The 23,950-nt window shown below is 37.9% G+C and overlaps 1 protein-coding gene across 10 annotated transcripts in view; it reads right to left on the reverse strand.

Moving 5' to 3' along the window:
* Positions 1 to 23,857, reverse strand: part of fmnl3 (formin-like 3) — a 55,121-nt gene extending 31,264 nt beyond the window's left edge. For 9 of the 10 annotated variants that reach the window (XR_010892858.1, XR_010892857.1, XM_067371233.1 and 6 more), the window contains exon 1: positions 23,135 to 23,857. Coding sequence is in view for 8 of the 10 variants with exons in the window: in XM_067371233.1 (XP_067227334.1) it covers positions 23,135 to 23,248 (114 nt within the window). In the remaining 2 variants the exon portion in view is untranslated. Of the gene's footprint in view, positions 1 to 4,971; positions 5,012 to 23,134 lie in introns of all 10 variants that reach the window. The other variant, XM_067371230.1, reaches the window with a different exon arrangement.
* Positions 23,858 to 23,950: the final 93 nt, after the last annotated feature.

A 23,950-nucleotide genomic window follows, 5' to 3' on the forward strand; every position in this document is an offset into this window, starting at 1 on the left:
CATTAATGTCTATAGCACAAACAGTGCAGGATTAATTATGTGCCAAGGTTTAAGGAATTATGCAATTACGTAAATGCATAAGCATTGTATCAGAGCACGCAATGTGCAGCAAGAGCTGGTATGATGTAGTCTGGCTATCACCAGACCAAGCTCAATTTAAAATTGAACATTGGTCTGGGGAGTTTGCTATGTATTTCCTACTGCACAAGAGGCGTGATCAACGAGCATTATTCACGCAATTGGATAGTCCTTCAACCAATCAGATCAACGATCCGGGTGACGTACTTTTGCAGAGCGATGCGAAAACTCCAGACAGGTTTAGTTTGTATTGGTTTGTAGCATTGATCAGCAGTTTGCAGAAGCAGCAATGGCATCGAGCGTTTTTTGCAGGTTGTGCAAAAAAACATGAAAGTGAGTGGTATTTACACCCAGTCGAGCGATTTGTTTGCTAAACTAAAGAAGTCATTTAGCATCGTTGAGAGGTTAAAAGGAATTGGATTGACGGTCGTGCGAGAGACGTCATCGTGTTATACCCGCCCAGAGCCATAGAAAGAGCTCTGTACCTGCCATTAGCGAGCAAGGTGGATAAGCCAGTCTGTGATTGGTTCCCGCAAAAGTGTAACAGATGCAGCAGAAATGAATGTACGGGTTTCCAGAATGAGTTGCCGGGCAAAATCAAATCGCCGGCAGATCAGGCTGGGTTTACCCAGTCTAGGTATAATGAACACCAGTATAGACTGTCTTCTTTTACAGCGGAGCAACAGCTTAAAAAGAACCTTGCTTACAAGTTTGTTAAAGTCAGTATGTATAAACGTGAGTGAATAGTAACACACTTGTTTCAATAGCACAGGCATCTGGAAAGTAACTCTGTTGTCCCCTAGACTACTGAAGTGCTTTAAAGGGTTAGTTCACCCAAAAATGAAAACAATGTAATTTATTACTCACCCTCATGTCGTTCTACACCCACAAGACCTTTGTTCATCTTCGGAACACAAATTAAGATATTTTTGATGAAATCCGATGGCTCAGTGAGGCCTCTATTGCCAGCAATGTCAACGAACCTCTCGAGATCCAGAAAGGTACTAAAAACATATTTAAAACAGTTCATATACAGTGATTCTACCTTAAAGGAACACTCCACTTTTTTTGAAAATAGGCTAATTTTCCAACTCCCCTAGAGTTAAACAGTTGAGTTTTACCGTTTTCGAATCCATTCAGCCGATCTCCGGTTCTGGCGGTACCACTTTTAGCATAGCTTAGCATAGTTCATTGAATCTGATTAGACAGTTAGCATCGCGCTTAAAAATGAAAAATTTTGTACTAAGACCGACGGAAAATGAAAAGTTGCGATTTTCTAGGCTGATATGGCTAGGAACTATACTCTCATTCAGGCGTAATAATCAAGGAACTTTGCTGCCGTATCATGGCTGCAGCAGGCGCAATGATATTACGCAGCGTCTCTCACATACGTCTCCATGGTTGCAGGGCACGCTTCCCTGTGCAAGCAGGGGCTCACAGGCGCTGCGTAATATCATTGCACTGCTGCAGCCATGGAACGGCAGCAAAGTTCCTTGATTATTACGCCTGAATGAGAGTATAGTTCCTAGCCATATCAGCCTAGAAAATCGCAACTTTTCATTTTCTGTCGGTCTTAGTACACGATTTAACTACAGAAGAGTCAAGTTTTAAATAGGAAAAATATTAAAACTCTTTGGTCATTTTTAAGCGTGATGCTAACGGTCTAATCAGATTCAATGAACTATGCTAAGCTATGCTAAAAGTGGTACCGCCAGAACCGGAGATCGGCTGAATGGATTCGAAAACGGTAAAACTCAACTGTTTAACTCTAGGGGAGTTGGAAAATGAGCCTATTTTCAAAAAAAGTGGAGTGTTCCTTTAATATTATAAAGCGACGAGAATACTTTTTGTGCACCAAAAAACAAAGCGACTTTTCAACAATAGCTAGTGATGGACGATTTCAAAACACTGCTTCAAAGCTTTACGAATCTTTTGTTTCAAATCATTGATTTGGAGAGCCAAAGTCATGTGATTTCAGTAAACGAGGCTTCAGGCTTGTTCGAGATGCATCGGCGCGGCGCAGACCGGTCGGTGTATGATATCAAAGTACTGCAAGAACGCTTGGAGAGCATGCGACTCCTTATGCTTTTGAATCGCTCTCGAGGTTCTTTGATATCATACAGCGATCGGTCTGCGCAGCAACGATGTATCTCGAACAAGCCTTTCGTTTACGTGATCCGAACCACTGATTCGAAACAAAAGATTTGTAAAGCTTTGAAGCAGTGTTTTGAAATCGGCCGTCACTAGATGTTGTTGAAAAGTCGCTATTTTGTTTTTTTAAGCACACAAAAAGTATTCTTGTCACTTTATAATATTAAGGTAGAACCACTGTACTCACATGAACTGTTTTAAATATGTTTTTATTACCTTTCTGGATCTTGAGAGGTTCAGTGACATTGCTGGCTATGGAGGCCTCACTGAGCCATCGGATTTCATCCAAAAATATCTTAATTTGGGTTCCGAAGATGAACGACTGGTGTGGAACAACATGAGGGTGAGTAATTAATGACAGAATTTTCATTTTTGGGTGAACTAATCCTTTAACTCCAGATGAATGCAAGCATTCCCGCCTGTGTTATTTTAATCAAATTTTCTTGACAAGCACCAAAAAAACGTACTTTATCCTCATATAGACAGCTGTTCAAATTTTTGGTGTCTGTAAGATTTTTTAAATGATCACCAAGGCTGCATTTATTTGATCAAAAATGTATTTGATTGAAATATTATTACAATTGAAAATAATGTTTTATATATTTATTTTTTCAGCAGCCATTACTCCAGTCTTCAGTGTCACATGATCCTTCAGAAATCATTCTGATTTGGTCCTCAAGAAACACTGAAAAGAGTTTTGCTGCTTAATATTTTTTACGAAAACTGTGACACCTTCTTTTTCAGGATTCTTTTATAAATAGGAAGTTCAAAAGAACTGAATTTACTGTAACATTATAAATGTCTTTACTGTCACTTTTGTTTAATTTAATGCATCCTTGCTTAATCAAAGTATCCACTTCTTTAAAAAAAAAAAAAATCTTACTGACCGTGAGATGTACTGTATGTTCTCATAATTCTCATATAAATCAGCATGAATATAATAATAATAATAATGCCATTGTTCTAATGATATATAAATCATTTTACTTCATTGCCCATACTACTCTCTTATTTCAGATCACATTTGCACTACAAACAGATCAGTACGTGATCTGTCTTCTAAATCTCTTTAATGGTAGAACACACACTGAGTCAGGTGTGGGGTGTGATCCGACAACTGTCTCCAACAAACACTGCATCTCCCTTTATTAACCTGAGACTCTGTGCTGTGATTACAGATAGCCAACAGCAGATAGGCACTGAGCCAGATTATCACAGCATGTTACAGTCCTCTCAGTGGGTTTCCCTTTGAAGATGGAAAAGGTGTTTGTTCTGAAGATGCCATTCACACCCATATCAACACCCACTCGAACATCTGTCTATCACCTACGTCCTTGCGCTCCACGTTAGCGTGATTCATTCACTCCAAAAGCCAACAGCTTCACAGCCTACTGCCAAGGCAACATATCATCTCACTGAAATTACATGACCACATCATTATAAACAACAAGTTTTTCCAGTCATTCTGACTCCATGATTTGTGGAAAGTGAATATTGTGTGTGTTGAAAGAATTTGTTTTATTTTATTTCCACTGTAAAGTGAATGCACCTTTCCACAACCCCATATGAATCATATTCAGTGACAAGTCTGGGAAAGGCTGTTGGTGAATGCAGCATGTATTATAGTAGTGTTTCTTACATTTCTTTCAATGAAAGATTAGTCAGATTAATTCAAACCTATGAGTTTTTTGTGTGATTCATAAGGGATTCTCTTCTAATCAACTGAACCAATTCTTTCACAAAACGATTCTGTTTCGAAGCACTCAAAAGTCTGGATACCAAGGACACCTGCTGCTTTACGCTGTGTTCGGCTGTTCAATTGCGATGGAGCTGTAGATTTAGAAGTTTCGTTATAAATCCGATGTGTTTCTCAGACAGCAGACAGACTCAACTGACCATGTAGTAAATTTGTTTTGTTTGAAACCGCATTCAACTGGAAGACATCCCAATTATGATGACTAGGGTTTGAAATGTCTGAAAAGCTAACAAAACTTAGCAGAAATGACAATGTGTAAAGAGAGGCCCTGGAGAATGTTATTTGGCTCTGTCTGTGAAGATCTCAAGCATTACCATTCCCTCCCACAATTCCCCTTCCAATGTTTTTTTTTCTTCAGTTGTGACCGACATTGTGCATTCCAGAGGTCCACAGTTCCAGACGGAATGTCGTGTTTATAACAGTAATGAATTTGGCTATAAATTATCCCACTTCATCTTCTATATCACCCTAACATATTGATTGTACATACTGAGCACTCACGAGTTGGTCAACATTTGAAGTTCTACAGCTTAGGGGATAAAAGTTTTATATCTTTCTCTAAATCGCTCTCTCTCTACTCTCTCCGACTCAAATGTCAAAGATGAAGTGGGCGACTCCTACACTTGTTAACATGCAGCACATAATAAATGACGTAAACGGCAGCTCTTTCTGATGAACTCACTGCTTCCGAACATTTCACACAACAAACCGCATCCATTGTTTTAGAGGAAGAAAGGAGAGAAAAGCCTACAAAAATACCATCATCCATGCTTAGTCAATATGAAAGCATCCAGTCTCTGAGGAAATATCAACAATGCTGCATTTTTATATCAACAGCAAAAGAGGCTGTAGATCAAAAACAGTTTGAAAGAAATATAATCCCACTATCCTCATATTTTTCTCCTACACAGAAGAAATAAGAGAGAATTGGGAAATTTAAAGGGATAGTTCACCCAAAAATGAAAATTCTGGCATCATTTACTCACCATCAAGTTGATCCAAACCTGTATGAATTTCTTTGTTCTGCTGAACACAAAGGAAGATATTTGGAAGAATGTCAGTAACCAAACAGAGCTCGCCTCCCATTTACTACCATAATAGGAAAAATAAATACTATTACTACTTGAGGGTAAGTAAATTATGACAGAATTTTCCTTTTTGGGTGAACTATTCCTTTAAATTTCCCAATTCTAAGAATATGTCTATTCTAAGAGATATATATGCAATGTATATAAAGGAGAGATCTCATATTTGCTAATATAGTAAAGTCTGGAATCAAGTCAACGATTTCTATATGAATTCAAACATTTCTTATCACCACCCCAAAACCAAATACTTTGCTATCCACATTAATTTCAGAGCTCTATCCTTTAACTTTACATCAACAATTGCCTTATTTGTGTAAATTTATTTCTCATAAGCAATTTTATAAGAAACATCTAAAACAAAGTTAATACTTGAAGAGCTCCAGCCTCCTGAGCTATGAAAGTGCAACCTGTGAGCAATAAAACTGTCTTCTGGGAAGCTTCAAAATAGGAGTCAGAGGTTGGATCTGGCCATATGTCTGTTGCCAGGCTGTCAGGACTGCCTAGTGACCATTTGCAGGTCTGATGTGTAATTAGGGCACTTAGAACACACAGAGGTTCTAGTCCTCCATTCCAGGATCTGGTGCCACATCACTGATAACAGTGGCTGCAAAGAGCTCAGATGAATCTTTATCTGATCTACAGTAGCTCGCTGAGATTTAGGCTGCTTTGTTTTCTGGTCCAGAAACTAATCAAATAAGTTTAAGATTCACTTCTGCAGTATTTACCCTAGGGGTTTTTCTCAGGGCCGGCCCAAGAGCTTCCTGCACAGATATTATTAGCTAAACTTTTGGAGAGCTACACCACCACAAAGAAACTTGCATAAGTACAAAAAAAAAAAAAAAACCTCATAGAATACAAAAACTTCTTTGAATCAAAAGGGGAAACCATCAATGCTAAAACTCACTGAAGTAAGATCAAAGAAAACACTATGAAGATTTTGATATTTATGGAGCTGAATGAGAAAAAGTAGCTTGTCCACCACAGGCCACACTGAAAACGACAGTCTGAAATAGCAAAATACTGAATTCGGTCCTAACCACTGAGAAAGCATACAGTCCAATAGAATGAAAGTGCTTTGTCAGTTCCTGGAAAGGAAGAACATATTATTTTGGCATAAAATGTCTCACACATCCAGCATGAAACGTCTGCAAACATTATACAATATAAAAAGGTGGTCATGTACAAAAATATGAAGGATAAAACAAAACTAAAAAAAAAACACCAGATGTTCTACTTTCCCCAAAAGACCTTTCTTGCTACACTGCTAGAGCAAAAGGATCAGCTGGCAATCCCTAATCTAATTTTGCTAATTTCATTTGACTTTTCCTACAAAAGTCCAGTCTTGTTTTCCTGCCATAACGACTTTAAAAAGAGACCCACATCTTACATCTGAGATGAAAATACCTTCGATTTTCAAAGTAGGATCAATGTCTGAAAATAAAACATAAAATCAACTCCCTGAAGCTTTCTACTTCCAAAATAGAGTGACGCTACCCACCACAAGGACAAAAAGAGCTTCTGTTTGATCCCAGTATAGTTTGTGAAAGGGTGACTGTGCGGACACAACAAAGAGCCATTCCCTTTTTCTGGCATGTTGAGTTGTTTGGCAAATGATCATGTTGAACAATAGACTATGGCCTATCGACTACACTCGCTTTTTAACACTAGAGTAAAAAAAATGACTCAAGTGCAGTGGATTTGATTTTCTGGGAACAAATGTACATGTATGACAAACATAGAAAGCCCTTTCTAGTAAGACCAAATAAATTCATAAAAAAAAGAAGAAGAGAAGTGTGGGAAAGACACATTATGAGATTGACCGTGTGAATAACTGAAAATTAAAGTGAGCAATGACCATGCTACAAATTACAGGGGGAGCTGGGAAAATTACCTATTGAAATTGGGACAGTTGGCTGATGAGGGAGTGGGACAGGCAAACGAGACAAAGATGTGTCTTAAGAGAACAGTAGCTTGATTTGTTGTTAGGTATCAGATTGCAGAGAATGAAGAGAAGTAAAGAACCCAAGAGACAGAGAAGAGAAGGGGAAACAAACCCCAGTCACGCACAGCCCTCCTCACAAAACACCACACATGATGGAGAGCACAGGTCAGACAGGAAGACAACATACAGTCAAAGAAAAGGAGCCCAATCTGTGCTTTCTCATCTGGAGGAGTGGCCACCTGTGTATGACTTGTAACATAGCCAGAAATACCAATGTAAACTCTTTAAAGTCAACATGAAATGTATTCACAACTTTTTTCTTCTGTAATATGATGGAAATCTGTCCTATTTCTGCATGAAACAAGATTATTTATAATATAATATAATATAATATAATATAATATAATATAATATAATATAATATAATATAATATAATATAATATAATATAATATAATATAATATAATATAATATAATATAATATAATATAATATAATATAATATAATAATAGCTCTCAACAATGTCTCATATTCTGTAATATGATGGAAATCTGTCCTATTTCTGCATGAAACAAGATTATTTATAATATAATATAATATAATATAATATAATATAATATAATATAATATAATATAATATAATATAATATAATATAATATAATATAATATAATATAATATAATATAATATAATATAATATAATATAATAATAGCTCTCAACAATGTCTCATATTCTGTAATATGATGGAAATCTGTCCTATTTCTGCATGAAACAAGATTATTTATAATATAATATAATATAATATAATATAATATAATATAATATAATATAATATAATATAATATAATATAATATAATATAATATAATATAATATAATATAATATAATATAATATAATATAATATAATATAATATAATAGCTCTCAACAATGTCTCATATTTGCCAATATACTAAAGGAAGAGATTTCAATATTAATTCAAACATTTCTTAGCATTTTTTTTCCAAAAACCTAATAATCTAGACTTTGTAATCCATATTAATTTCACAGCTCTATTATTTTACTTTACATCAACAATTGCCTTATTTGTCATCTGAAAACATCTGGAAAAATGTCCTATTTAATAATAATGTTGTTCTCTGTAGGGGATGCTGGAGCCCATCAGCATCTCAGACCAGAGATGGAGAAATTGTTATTATTGTTATTTTTATTATTATCAATTGACATTATTTACAATATTTAAGTTGCTATTTGTAAAAACATATTATATTATTATTATTGTTTCTTTGAAATAATATGTATGCACTGAAAGATCATTCACAATAAGAACAGGAAAATGTATTAATAAAGTAACTGGTGTCAATTTTGATTTCATATTGGCTTTAAAAGACAAAAGACACTACTGGGCGAACATCACAAAGCTTCATCAAAATGGCCCTTCTTACCCACACTGATGTGTTCAAATATTAGTCTTCACCAGGGGGACAGCTATGGCATGTTTAAAAGAGGGCAACACACTTTTACAGCCTTATTTGGCCGGTCCTCCATCCGCTCTGAGAGGGCAATGGGAGTTCATGTGAGCAAAAATTCTTAGCTGCATTTATAAACACAAACAATGTAAATATGTTTTGCGCCCCTGCACAGCTCTGAGCGTCTACTCCCATGCCTGCGCCTAGACTCTGGGAGACATCCAACATAAACTCCTCCAAAGCCCACTTAAACCTACAAGCTTAATGTAATTTAAACCGTAAAGCCAATAAGAGTGGTTTACAAACTCGTCTAAACGGCTCTTTGACTACTAAGTCAACAGGTAGAGTCTCCTACCTCACTCTATTTGATCAGTTTTAACGGTAGCCTACTGTAGTACGGGAAGAATGAGGATCTCATATCCTTTCAATGGATCTAACATGTGTCAGCATAGTCGACTAGACCGGAGCAGACCGCCAGACACACACCGTCTCCCCATCTAAACCGTCTCCACCGTTCAGCTACTGAGCTCTACATAATAGGTCCCCAGGCACCGAGCTTCAACGCAGGACCTGAGGAATGTACACCAACCCTGCCAGACATAGTGGACTGTGAGATTGAATGGGAAACAATAGCTCTTACTGAACGTCACACTGAGCTGAAGCTTTTTCCGCCCATTTTTCCATTTTTTTTTTTTGCCGCTTTTGGGGAAAAGTGTGTTGAAGAAACCCTTCTGTACAGTCAATAATAAAGCAGTAAAATATAAAAACTTTCCAACCATTCTTTCCTTACTAAAAAAAGCCCTGCTTCACTGCATTAAACACAAGAAATTTGAATCAAGCCTGGTGAAGGCAAAAATACTCATTATTCATCCTTCTCAAAAGTTTGACGCCAGATATATTTTGCACTTTTTCTCAACTATATCTTCTGTACATCCAATATGAAAAACCAAACCCAATTGAGTGTGAACTGTTTCTGCTCCATGTGCCAAAGTCATCTGGAAAGGGCTCAAAATAAACCCCTGAAGAACTAGTCCAATAAGTCATGACACTCTTTCTAACCCCAAGGATATGACCAAAACACACTTCCCTCACTGCTGGTCAGTTTAATTGTTTATCTTATGAAATTTCAAGGTAGGGTCTTGTTTTTTTTAGTTAATTATGAGAAAAAAAACACTAAAACTAAAACATGGATCAGTATTTACAGACCCAGGGACACCCATTCAGGGCCTCAAACCACCCAGGGATCTTCAATAAATTTGAGACTTTTGCAGCAACACTTTATAATGACATAATAACATTAATTCTGTAAAACTTCAAAGGTCATTATTATAGCACAGTATTTAGCTATTATTTTTTAAATAAAAAAATATATTCTAATTTAAGATTACCAATAAAATATAATGTAATACATAATATATTTGTAATAAAATGTTTAATTTGTCTGTCGACAGACCCCCTTGAAGGACATTTGTAGACCCCCTGCATGAAAAAACTGGAATTTTATTTACATTAACAAAGATAATACCCTTCTAAGATACTTAAAGGGTTAGTTCACCCAAAAATGAAAATTCTGTCATTTATTACTGACCCTCATGCCGTTTCACACCCGTAAGACCTTCATTCATCTTCGGAACACAAATTAAGATATTTTTGTTGAAATCCGATGGCTCAGTGAGGTCTGCATAGCCAGCAATGACATTTCCTCTCTCAAGATCCATTAATCTAGTGATGGCCGATTTCAAAACACTGCTTCATGAAGCTTCGGAGCGTTATGAATCAGCGTGTCGAATCATGATTCAGATCGCGTATCAAACCGCCAAACTGCTGAAATCACGTGACTTTGGCGCTCCGAACCGCTGATTCATAATGCTCCGAAGCTTCCTGAAGCAGTGTTTTGAAATCGGCCATCACTATATAATTTGTTATTTTGTTTTTTTGGTGCACCAAAAATATTCTTGTCACTTTAGAATACTAATATTGAACCACTGTACTCACATGAACTGATTTAAATATGTTTTTAGTACATTAATGGATCTCAAGAGAGGAAATGTCATTGCTCCCTATGGAGGCCTCACTGAGCCATCAGATTTCAACAAAAATATCTAAATTTGCATTCTGAAGATAGTTAAGATATTAATTTTAATTATAATATAATATAATATTTGGAATAAATGTGTTTTATATTTTTAAATAAAACCCTATGTTTTATATATCTGTCTATGGACCCCCTTTCAGGACATTCCTGGAAGAATGACTAACATTCTCACTGAATCTCATTGAAGAAAATGACCTTAAGCAATGACATCACATATCACATGTAAATGACAGTATTGGGTTCTTGGGTGAATTTCCGTGTCTTACACACCACATCAACACAAAGTCTTGAAGCTACTGTTCCTCTTATTGAAACAGTGTCTAATACAAGAAAGAAGGAAAGGCACCGCAACCATAAAGGGTATCATAAGGCCAGGGGGATTTCCAAGTTAAATTTAGTTTAGAAGTAACAGTTTACTCTAATCAAAAGATTGCTGGGAATGAAAGTGAAGATGTACAGGAGGACGGGGATGTTCTCAAGCAAGTCTCCTGGCACTGAGCAAGACAAAATGGAGTGTGAGAAAATGCTGTTCTCCATTCACTGCAATGACACCTAATCTCCCAATCCTAACCAGTAACCTGAACCAGGCAATCACAACAAAGCAAATCCACAAAACACAAATGTCCCATCCACCACCACACAGAAAGAGAGTGAGGTCAAGGTACTAGTGAACTGCCACACCATCCCCCACCAGTTGTTTACATAAGAAACACAAACAATCCCCATTCCACACCGTTCAAGTTTTAAGCCCAAAGAATACTTCGGTTTTTTACATGTACGCTAGCGTATGCATAAAGTATACTCCATTTGATAGCATGCGCAAACGCAGGCGGCATACTATTCTGTCAATGAAATTTGCGTCACACTCACTGAAATTTGTCATGAAATGTACTTTGTACTTTGGGCTTTTGGCTGAATATAATGAATAAAATATAATAAATCAAAATAAAATAAACAAAATATAAATGTGAACAAACGTGAACGACGCTCTGTACAGTTGATGGGTCTGCGCTGCATCATCTCGAAAGTTTCAGCCTTTCCAATGTAAATATTCAAGCGAAAAGCCACGTCTCTCAGACAGCGCGCATAATTGAGCACTCTTTCATGCCTTCCTGCGCTTCAATGGACAAATTCACTCAAAATTATATTAAAAAAACGCCTGTCTCGGTGAGTATCCTTGTAAACATAGTCGGTTATGTCTTAAGTGAAAGCAAACACAAAACACATGATGCGTGTGTCCATTCGGTCTTAAAGTGACAGCATCCTCATAATCCTGCTATGGTCTGCGTTTTTAATGTTGACCAAACAACAAAGGACAATCTGAAATCTTGGTGTCATAACTGCCTGTTTTTGTGTCATGGCTGGTAAAAAATATTTTTGGCCAGTAAATTTTCTTAAAGCTGCAGTCCGCGATTTTTCCTCTTTGTTGCCATCTCTTGTTTGAAACCTGCAATTGCAGTCATTCGCGGAACAGTTATCTGTACGTGCGTTGTGCTTCGGCACAACTCCTCAGTGTGGATGAATCTAATGTTTGCTGCAAACCGTGCAAATTATTATTACTGTTATACTTTGTTCTCAAATCGTTAATGTTAACAACATCAGCATTACTATGACTATGTGTATATTAGCGTTACCTGTAGATTTCAATTTCTGTAGCCACTCAACAGTCCAAAGACTTGACTACGGGTAAATCTCCAGTTGTCATTGATGATTGTCATTTGGATCTTTCTGGATTACAATCCACCATCAAAATGATAAGTTTAATTGTTTCAGCTGCTGTGAGAAAAGGCTATAAATGATCCGCTACCAGCAGCGTCCTCACAGGATAAAACCGATTAGCCTGGACTCCTTCCTTTCTGTTTACGGATGTGACGTAATGACGCACAGACGAACTGCTGCATGCTCAAATTTCCCGCGGAAATCCACCATGTCGCTATATATATATATATATATATAATTTTAAATAAAAATATATAATAAAATTAAAAAAGTAAAATGTATTAATTATTAATTTAAAAAACAGTAAAATATATTATTATTACAAAAATACAAAAAAAAATGCTGGGTTGTTTCAACCCAAATTTGGGTCAAATATGGACAAACCCAACCATTGGGTTAAAAAATGCATTTAAAAATTTAACCCAATGGTTGGGTTTGTCCATTTTTGACCCAAACTTGGGTTGAAACAACCCAGCATTTTTTAGAGTGTAATTAAAAAAAACATACCAAACAAATAATTCATTAAAACGAATTACACATGAAAACCTTATGTAATGACCATATCACCAGATTTCACTGCAGATTGTGTTGCCTTTGTTTATCTGCCCCAGGACACACCACTATTATCAGCTGTGAAAAGAGAATGAACTTGCTCATTGAAAGTAAAACCAGCAGTGCAACTTCTGCACTTCAGATCTGTTAGAGAACACTGGAAATGTTTAGAATATGAAACTTCCCACTCAAATTTCTCGACAACACAGCGAGAGTTAACTGGTAAACACAGACGTTGTAATGTTGATGAGGCCATTAACGCCTCGATGGTCTACAGCTGTGGTGTGCCTCCTGCATACTTGTGCACTACGCTCTTCTCCACCATGACATTCCCCGGGAGGCTTAGAGCAACGCAGCATGTCCGCCACAAATCATAAGTGAGGTCAAAGACACAGAAACACATTTCCCATTAAAATAGAAAAGTTCAGAAGCTTGTAAGGCCAACTGAAACACGCTTATATAAACTATCTAAAACGCAAAAATGTTGAGAAAGATGTACAGTTTTCTTAGCCTTATTTAAGAACTGTTCTTTTCAGTGACGTGGTTACTTAAAAATATTTCCTGTGATGAGACGTGATTTCAGGAACTACTGAAGATCATGATGAGGATATCATGATCCAGATATGAAGTTGCACTTCTCCTTCTACTCAACATCTGTGGCACTTTCATGACTCAGATGCTCTTTAATGGTGTCATGATCAAACACATCTCAGTTATTAAATATGAGCAGGATTAATTCTAACCATGTGAATCAGATCTGGAGTTATGAAGGCAAAACTGAGCTTACAGTGATATAAATATAAACATTCTCCAAATATAATTTATTGTGAATCAGAGCCTCTGGCTGACATTTAAAAAAAGGATGTCCTGTTTGTGTCTTCGGTCGGCCACACAGGAGATGGAGAGGAACAGGGTCATAACGGATATACAAAGAGTACAACAGGAATGGGAGCACAGGAGACAGCTTCACTTTGACCTCCAAACAACTGCACACCCTCTTCACACTTTCAATATTTTTACAAGATACTGATTAAAAATATAGCTTCTGTTTTTGCAGTGCATTAATCATCTCAAAGAAAGCAGCAGCTATATACTGTGTCACATTAACTAACATGAAGCAGTAGGAGATCTATCCATGAAAATATCACAGTGGCTCCAAATGCTGCCAGCATGGAAAAGTGGAACTTTCTGTGCAGAATCCTGAAGAAAATGTCTAGCTGAGGAGGCCAACAGACCCATGTCATAATGATGTGTTGAGTAAATTCACCCTGAGATAATAATAACGGTGAGTTCTAGTACAGTGTCACCACCCACTCAGCCCTGCCAACCTTAAAATACATGGAACAACAGAAATACTCTTTTTCTGAATGTGAGTCTGAGACAATGAGCCACAAAAGAGGATGTTCTGTTTTACATAGGTTTCCTTATTACGAGTGCTGTGATGCTGACAAGAATGAAATATTTATTTATAGACGTGTGCAGAAATCGTATTTATCTACAAGAAAGAACTCTTGCAGCAGTTCCTGCGAGCTCTAGAGTAAAAGAAACGAGCACAAAGGGCTCAGGGGGAGAGGCCCTTTCTCTAAAACAACATGCACTCACAGAGCCTCCATTGTGCTGGAGAGGAAACCACTGCTCTGAGTGGACCCTCAACACAGCTGCAAGAGAGCAGCCTGACCCACACACACATACGGCCAAATATAAACCATGCACAAGTCAAATTTAATATATTGTTCAATATATTGTACATAATCTTTAAATTGGTGTTTTTGACTTGTTTTCAAACAATCTTTGTTTTGTTTTCTTTTTTAAAGGTGCCATCGAACGTTTTTTACAAGATGTAATATAAGTCTAAGGTGTCTCCTGAATGTGTCTGTGAAGTTTCAGCTCAAAATACCCCATAGATTTTTTTTTATTCATTTTTTTAACTGCCTATTTTGGGGCATAATTAGTAATGCGCCGATTCAGGTTGCGGCCCCTTTAAATCGCGCGCTCCCCACCCCCTCCCGAGCTCTCGACTCTATCACAGCATAAACAAAGTTTACACAGCTAATATAACCCTCAAAATGGATCTTTACAAAGTGTTTGTCATGCACACTGCATGCATGCGTCGGATTATGTGAGTTGTATTTATTTGGATGTTTACATTTGATTCTGAATGAGTTTGAGGCTATGCTCCGTGGCTAACGGCTAATTCTACAATGTTGGAGAGATTTATAAAGAATGAAGTTGTGTTTATGAATTATACAGACTGCACGTTTAAAAATGAAAATAGCGACGGCTCTCTTGTCTCCGTGAATACAGTAAGAAACGATGGTAACTTTAACCACATTTAACAGTACATTAGCAACATGCTAACGAAACATTTAGAAAGACATTTCACAAATATCACTAAAAATATCATGTTATCATGGATCATGTCAGTTATTATTGCTCCATCTGCCATTTTTCGCTGTTGTTCTTGCTTGCTTACCTAGTCTGATGATTCAGCTGTGCACATCCAGACGTCCTGCCCTTGTCTAATGCTTTGAACATGAGCTGGCATATGCAAATATTGGGGGCATACACCCCAACTGTTACGTAACAGTCTGTGTTATGTTGAGATTCGCCTGTTCTTCGGAGGTCTTTTAAACAAAATAAGATTTATATAAGAAGGAAGAAACAATGGTGTTTGAGACTCACTGTATGTAATTTCCATGTACTGAACTCTTGTTATTCAACTATGCCACGATAAATTCAATTTTTAATTCTAGGGCACCTTTAAAAATTGATCAGCGAACATAAACAGAAGCATACAAGAATGAAACTCTGTACTCGCACGTCAAGCGAACATGATTGAATTTCAGTTTATCATGATGTATGAGTTGAGTTGATGAATGTTCATATGTGAATAAAAGCCTAAATTCAATCTGTTCATCGTAATATACAGTGATCGAATCTCTTCAGAAAATTTGGACTAAATCGCTCAATTCATATGAATTCATTTTACGACCTCTTTATGAACTTTTGGAAGCATCAAATTGGTAGCTGCGTAGTAGACCATCAATGAAGGGACAGAAATCTTGCAGAAAAAACATCTTAATTTGTGTTCCGAAGATGAACGAAAGTCTTATGGGATTGGAACGACATGAGGGGGAGTAATTAATGACAGAAATTTCATTTTTGTGTGAACTAACATTTTAAAGGTGCAGTAGGTGATCTGGGAAATGCTAACATTAGCCTGCTAGCAATGAAAGCATAAGATCACACCCTCCCTGCAAATCGCCATCCAAAACAACGCCTCCTCCAAAACACTGTACACACACATGCAGACGGCTGCTCTCAAAGCGTCACAAGAGGCGGTGTTAAACTACCTCATGTCTCAAAGCACATAACATTAAGATAATAATGACCGTAAACACCTTAGAGAGCCTGTACCTGACTGCTGCAGATTCATTTCGGTGTTGAAACTGTTGACATGGAAAAGCATAATTCTGAGTCTTCCTGAACAGCTCTGGTTAGGGGTTGCCATCACGGGTTGCCATCCCTTAATTATGGTATTTATGGCGTGAACAAAGCATAAGCTTGCTGTTTTGTTTTGGTAGGAACTGTAAAATGAGACTGCTGTTTGTTTGTGGTGCTCTGTGACCACAGACAAACACAAATGTGCCGATACATATGATGTCTGTGCAAACAGGGTGCAACATACATTGACAGGCAGATATCATATATTCATTCGGACCGAATATAATCATTTATGAACATTTTATTGTCCTACAACTTCCACAGACGATATGTCTTTATAAAAATACATTTAGACCATTTAACAGTGATTGCTATCAGGATATGAGGAGACTTTCAACCAGTATAACAAAAAATGTTTCTGTAGAGAATCACCTATTGCACCTTTAACCTTTATAAAAATCCAAAAAAAAAAAAAGTCTTCACATTAAAGGAACACTCCACTTTTTTTGAAAATAGGCTCATTTTCCAACTCCCCTAGAGTTAAACAGTTGAGTTTTACCGCTTTCGAATCCATTCAGCCGATCTCCGGTTCTGGCGGTACCACTTTTAGCATAGCTTAGCATAGTTCATTGAATCTGATTAGACCGTTAGCATTGCGCTTAAAAATGACCAAAGAGTTTTGATATTTTTCCTATTTAAAACTTGACTCTTCTGTAGTTAAATCGTGTACTAAGACCGACAGAAAATGAAAAGTTGTGATTTTCTAAGCTGATATGGCTAGGAACTATACTCTCATTCAGGCGTAATAATCAAGGAACTTTGCTGCCGTATCATGGCTGCAGCAGGCGCAATGATATTACGCAGCGTCTCTCACATACGTCTCCATGGTTGCAGGGCACGCTTCCCTGTGCAAGCAGGGGCTCACAGGCGCTGCGTAATATCATTGCACTGCTGCAGCCATGGAACGGCAGCAAAGTTCCTTGATTATTACGCCTGAATGAGAGTATAGTTCCTAGCCATATCAGCCTAGAAAATCACAACTTTTTTTTTTCCGTCGGTCTTAGTACACGATTTAACTACAGAAGAGTCAAGTTTTAAATAGGAAAAATATCAAAACTCTTTGGTCATTTTTAAGCGCGATGCTAACGGTCTAATCAGATTCAATGAACTATGCTAAGCTATGCTAAAAGTGGTACCGCCAGAACCGGAGATCGGCTGAATGGATTCGAAAACGGTAAAACTCAACTGTTTAACTCTAGGGGAGATGGAAAATGAGCCTATTTTCAAAAAAAGTGGAGTATTCCTTTAAAGTCCCCTTATCATGCTGTATCCTCATCATGTAGCTGTTTGTGAATGTAAAAGGTCTGCAAAGGTTCGAAGATTAAAGTAAACAATAAATGTTATTGTCTCCCAAATTATGGAACCGATTCTGAACTGCCTGAAACAAGTCATCTATGTAGGTTTGTAACAAATTCACACAATGCCAGCCTATATGGTCTTTGTTGTCCCACTTGAAGTGTTTAGTTTATGTTTGCAACATGTCAGAAATATGCTGTTTTCGGCGCTGCAAAAGCAAATCCACTTTGCATGAACTTCCAAAGGATGAGGATGATCGTTTGTAACAGTGTATGCAAGTGCCAAGGAAGCCTCAGGAGGTGAAATTCATATATAGTAATAGGCGTTGTGTTTTCGACACGTGCTGTAAATGGTAGACCAATCACAACCAACTGAGCCTTCTGACCAATCAAAGCAAAGTGGGTTCTCAGAAAGGAGAGGTTTAGAGAGACCGAATCCTTGATTGATCCATTTTTGTCACTGAGAGAAAAGAGGTGACGCTGCAATGTATTGACCTTGGATGCATGTAAACTTATTGCAGCAGACCTCTGAAACAAAATTAAAATAACATAATAGGGGCACTTTAAACTTAGCACAACACAAAAACCTGTTAGACTTAAATAATACATACGTGTGAGTCTCTCTTTTCATGTAGGACAAGGATGCCCACAGAGAGGAGCCTCAGACATCCCAGCGCTGACATTGCGACGGGCCATAGGAGAGACAGATGTACACTCCCACAGCATGAGTCTGCAGCATAACAAACAAACAATGGCCGATTTCTCCCCACCTGCAGGCTCTTTAGAAGTGCTCCACTCGGCCTGAAAGCAGGCTGACCAGACACACAGAGCGGATAAACGAAGCACAGGCCAAACTAATGAAAATGATTTAGGTTTAATGTCTCATAAACAGGAGCCACAGCTTGACTCCATTAGTTCCACTTGAGTGACATCTATCAAATACTGTGACATGACGGACAGCACAGTGTCAAGGGTCACACTGACAAGCAATGGGGCTGGAAGGGTCACTGTGTTGCTTCTTCCTGTGTGGCAAAGCTCGCACTTAAACACTCGCACACCTAAAGCTCTTTGCATTGCGAAAAGTAGGAGTTTACTACAATAACCGAAATGGCAAATCTCTCTGAGTGTACTTCAAAGTAGACAAACAAGAAAATAAACCCAGTAGGGCTTTGAAATAGCCCTACAGTATGGCATTCTGCTAAAAGTGTTGGTAAAGTCATTACAATGGTGCATAGTGGCAGACAGCCAGTTCAAAGGGAATTTTCCCTCTGTAAAGTTCTCCCGTGGCTTTAACCGAGAGCAGACCGCAGGAATCCGCCGCAGTGCAGTCGAGCGGGAGCACTTTGAAAGAGGATATCACACACATCTACTCCCGCTCCATCCCTGCACCTCAGAAAAAAATTACACCTCCTGTCTCTTTAACAAAACAGAGACCCATATGGAGAAGTTTAGCTGGGAAGCCAGACCCCAACTTCAGTTTCAGACAAAGAGTGAGGTGTAAGAGTGTTCCATTACCTTAGAATATTCCACATGGATTTAGGGTTCCACCTACATTGTTAAAGCTGCACTACAGAGGTTAAAATGAACAAAAAGTCATTATTAGTCAGTTAGCCAATAATAATAAATTATATTTTTAGCTGTCAGTTCAGATTTGGTGGAAAATTTCAGGTTTACATTGTTCCTCTTGCATGTTTATGTCATGTAACTTGCAATTTTACTTTTCAGCCATAGTTTAGGTAAAAAGGCTTAAGTTCCGTAGAGAATTTTTAATGTAAATATGAAATGCAAACAGTGTTGTTTTTTGTTAACTAAAACTATTTAAAAAAAAAAACATTTTTGGTAATTGAAATAAAATTAAATATAAATATTAAACAAAAAAAAAATAAAATCTTAAAAATTTTGCCTTGGCAACTAACCGAATATAATTAGTTTAAGCTGAAGTACTAAAATTACGAAAACTAAAACTGAAAAATGTAATACAATTATTAATATATGGCAAAATTACTAAAACAAACCAACATTAAAATGAAAATTTTCTGAATATTTCTGAATGAAAAAGTATATTTAATGAGAAAAACTATATTTAATGAGAAAGGTGGTTGGAGGAGAAGTGTTGAAAATAAGATGGAATGGTGATATCAGCCAAAAAGGAGGTGGAGCCTACATTTTACATTTTGATGAAGATTATAAAGACAAACATCTATTTGGAATAATGTGTGTGCAGATGAATCATGCCCAATAAGACCAGGATTGGATTAAGAAAGAAAACAGTCTTTATGTTGACTTTAACACACCTACTTTGTAAGCTCGCAAAAAAAACAACACTCTTCTTAAAGGAATAATTCATCTAAAAAGAAAATTCTGTCATCATTTATTCACTCTGGCCTGTAAGGGGTAAATGATGACAGAATTTTCATTTTTGGGTGTACTATCCCTTTAAGTCTTACTGAAATCCGATATGTACATTTGTTACCGGTCCTAATCGACCCTCTCAGAGCGGGATTCGAACCTACGTCTCCAGCATGGGAGGCGGGGGCGCTAAAGACACCAATCTCTGTCGTCAGTCGGCAGTGCGTCTCTTGAGGCTAGGCGAGTGAGGTTTACTCTCACAGCTCTTACTAGCTTGCCTCCATTACACTCACCCCTCTAAACCACCTCACTCTCATCCGGGTCACGGCACCAAATGTAACCGGTCCTACTCGACCCGCTCTGAGCGGGATTAAACTTGCGTCTCTGGTTTTGGAGGCGGGGACGTTAGCAAGGATGGGGAGGGCAAGGGAGTAAGGTTTAATTGCATGGATCTTACTAGTTTGCCTCCGTTCCATATATTCAGTCAAGATGTTGCTAATTTGAATAAAGCCATAATTTGAAGAAAAAAAACAATCTTATGTCTGAAGCTTGAAAGCTGTGGGAAAGCAAAGCAAACCAGTCTAGATTGAGAACATCAAGAAAGCCAGTAGCTAACGTACTGAACTCTCCAGGCACCGCTGGAGAAACTGGCCGCAGTCAGCTCCACAATGCAATTTCCTTTCACAAACGAGGGAAAAATGTCAGGCAGCTGTTTCCAGCCGCAAAGAGCAGAGATGAAGCAGAGTCTGAATCGACAGACAAAGGAAAAAGAGCAAAATGTTGTATATGGCACATGCGCTCGGTTAGGCCTGAACCAAAGCGTTTTATTAGCGCGGTGCATGAAGTCGTCTGATGTAACCCAGGGGTCTCATCCCCTGATTCATCTCCACACACAGCCCGCCCTCCTGTGTGCTAAGCTCCTGTTAAAGCCATCATTGCACGGATAATTACTGTGCTGGCACAGCCTACACCTATGACATCATTATGCGCTGTCCGTCTGAGAGCGTGCGTCTGAGGGAGGGGAGATGGTACGAGCAGATACAACTTCACACTGAGCTAAATCTGCACAACAAGCAGTTGCACACAGGAAATCAATGGCGGAAGTGAGGGAAGGAGGGTTACGTATGATTGGTGTCAGGAAAGTTATAAATGCACAATAAAAGGCTGTGGCTGTCAGAATTTTCTATTTGTTACTATTAAATGCATAATAAGGCATATCAACATGCACATGTGACTATATGAATGTGATTTTGTTCAGACTGAATCAATAATTCTCTGATGGAAGAAACACTCTCAACCTGTTTGAGTCCATAACATGAAGCCAAAGGCCTGTTTTCCTGAGTGGACACACACTTTGATGTTCCTCTATCTGTCAAACGGGACAGACGGTGCCCATGCTGCCATGCGATAACAGCACTGAAACAAATGTTACTCAAAATGTTATGCTTTCCCACAAAGTTAAAGCAGTGAGAGGAAATCTGGCCAAAGTTAAAGACTGCCGACAAGGCTCTAAAACTGACCTTGGACCCACCCTGGGATGGTCAGTCTTTCCATCATCAGTCCAGGATGGAGAGAATGAAGTCACTTTGTTGCTAAACTAGAACTCTTTGATCAATTCTAATCAAATCAAAGATTTGTTAAGAGAATGTTAGTCTATCTTATCTATCTGACAGTCTAGGACCTTAGAAATGCCCTTGCAACCATCCAGAATACCATAGCAACTGCCTAGCAACCACCCAAAACACAGTAGTAACGCCCTAGCGGCTGTAGTCACACTCCCAGACAGCAACATAGTGTAGCCCAGATCCGGCCCATATCTGGTACATGTGGATTTCACGCGGATCAGATATGGACCGGATCTGGGCCGACATTATGTTGATGTCAGGGTAATCAATCAATCAATCAATCAATGACTCCAGGATGGAGAGAATGAGGTCACTTTGTTGCTAAACTAGAACTCTTTGATCAATTCTAATCAAATCAAAGATTTGTTAAGAGAATATTAGTCTATCTATCTATCTGACAGTCTAGGACCTTAGAAATGCCCTTGCAAGCATCCAGAATACCATAGCAACTGCCTAGCAACCACCCAAAACACAGTAGTAACACCCTAGCAGCTGTAGTCAATCAATCAATCAATCAATCTATCTATCTATCTATCTATCTATCTATCTATCTATCTATCTATCTATCTATTTATCTATCTATCTATCTATCTATCTATCTATCTATCTATCTATCTATCTATGACTGACTGGGAAGTATCTATTAATCAGTTTTTTAAAACGCAAACAAAGATCAACAGTTGGTTAACAACAAAAACTACAAAGACTCAGAGACATGACAGAGTCTGGGAGGGCGAGGTTTACAAATGTTATGATGTTCATTCAGTTACTGTATTACATAAACACGCCTGATCGCCTCATAATGTCAGATTCATAATGACAGATTAGTGTATAAGTGTGTGTTCAACACAAATGTCTGCTCAAAACGAACACCAGGCGCTGGATAGAGAGAGAAGGAGGCGGATCTTTAACCATCTCTCGCTCGTAGGAGTTTTGGGGGAATTCAGAAAATGCTGCGCTCTGAGAAGATGAATTACAAAACACCCCTCACAAAATGATACTCTTTGACCGTATGTCATTTTACCAAACAAAACTTTTGGGATGTAAAGTGACTGTTGTGTCTGTGACGTTCACCCTCATGCGAAATATCACATCATTTGTCAGCGCTCGTGAAGCTTCAGAGACAAAAGGTCTGAGGAGAGAAGCGTGTGAGTAACAAAATGGGGGTGGCAGTGAAACATTTGAGAAAGTCATAGCAAACGCGCTTCTGACACACGGAACATATCAGAGAAATGTCAACTTTAGCTCGTCGAAACGTTGTGATTATCTGTTGATCACTGTGAAGTTTAAGAGGCCAAGCAATATCAAGAACATCTTTAAATGAAGGAAACGTTATGAAGGAAATACATTACGATTTGATGTAAATACAAGCTGTGTAAATTCTGTTAAGATAAAGTGAAAATAACTTGATATAAAGAAAATATTTTAAATGCATAATAAAATGTTTTTTTTTTTTTAAAGTAAAAATACACCACACTGTAAATTTATACACGTAACTGTTGTATACTCACCAAAACTATAGCAAATCTTTCTTCCAGCTCTGTTGGGTCGGGCATGGGAACTTTCAAGGGCATGATATGATGCTTCATCTCAGATTGCCCGTCCACGCTTTCAATATTTCCCATATTTTACTTTTATAAAGTGATGCAGGATTCAGATGCTCTGTGTCTAATTCAGTCTTTTATAAATCCAACATACATCCAATACGTGCGATCACATTCCACTTTTGTTTTGTTAAAAAAGTATCAAAGAAAAAAAGAAAAGAAAAAGTGATCCTTTTCAGAACCGATTCCTAATTGACATGAATCTTAAATAATGATGAGATATCTAATATGCTGAAAGTGAATAAAAAGCCAAAAAGTATCACTCTCTTGTCCTCTTGAAAAGTAATGTATTGCAGATGTCTGGACAATCCATGTCAAGCAGTCAGTCCTCTTAATTCTTCTGTCTCTCTTCTCTTGTCTATGCTGTAGTTTTTGTTTATGTTGTATTTTGTGGGATCCCGATTAGTGCTCATCTGTGAACTCACTGCGTCCACAATGAAAGCTTTCGACATGCGAGATGCGAGTGATCCCACCCTCAAACTTCACATCTCGAGCGTAAAGATGAATGGCTGGGGTTTTCCGTTCTGTCGCCACCTGCCGGCGGTATTCTGGAACTACAGCACCACTAATTGGGAACCCCAGTAGCGCCCGCTGTGGGATTTTAATGACTTCATTTATGAGTCAGGACTATTTTGGCGGTAATTTTCTTTATTTCCAGACAGTGATGAAACATCGAATATCATTCAAAACGGTATGTGATTCTGACTGGTTAACTAATTTTAA

Source organism: Chanodichthys erythropterus, chromosome 20 (genome assembly GCF_024489055.1).
Source record: "Chanodichthys erythropterus isolate Z2021 chromosome 20, ASM2448905v1, whole genome shotgun sequence".
Taxonomy (NCBI): Eukaryota; Metazoa; Chordata; class Actinopteri; order Cypriniformes; family Xenocyprididae; genus Chanodichthys; species Chanodichthys erythropterus.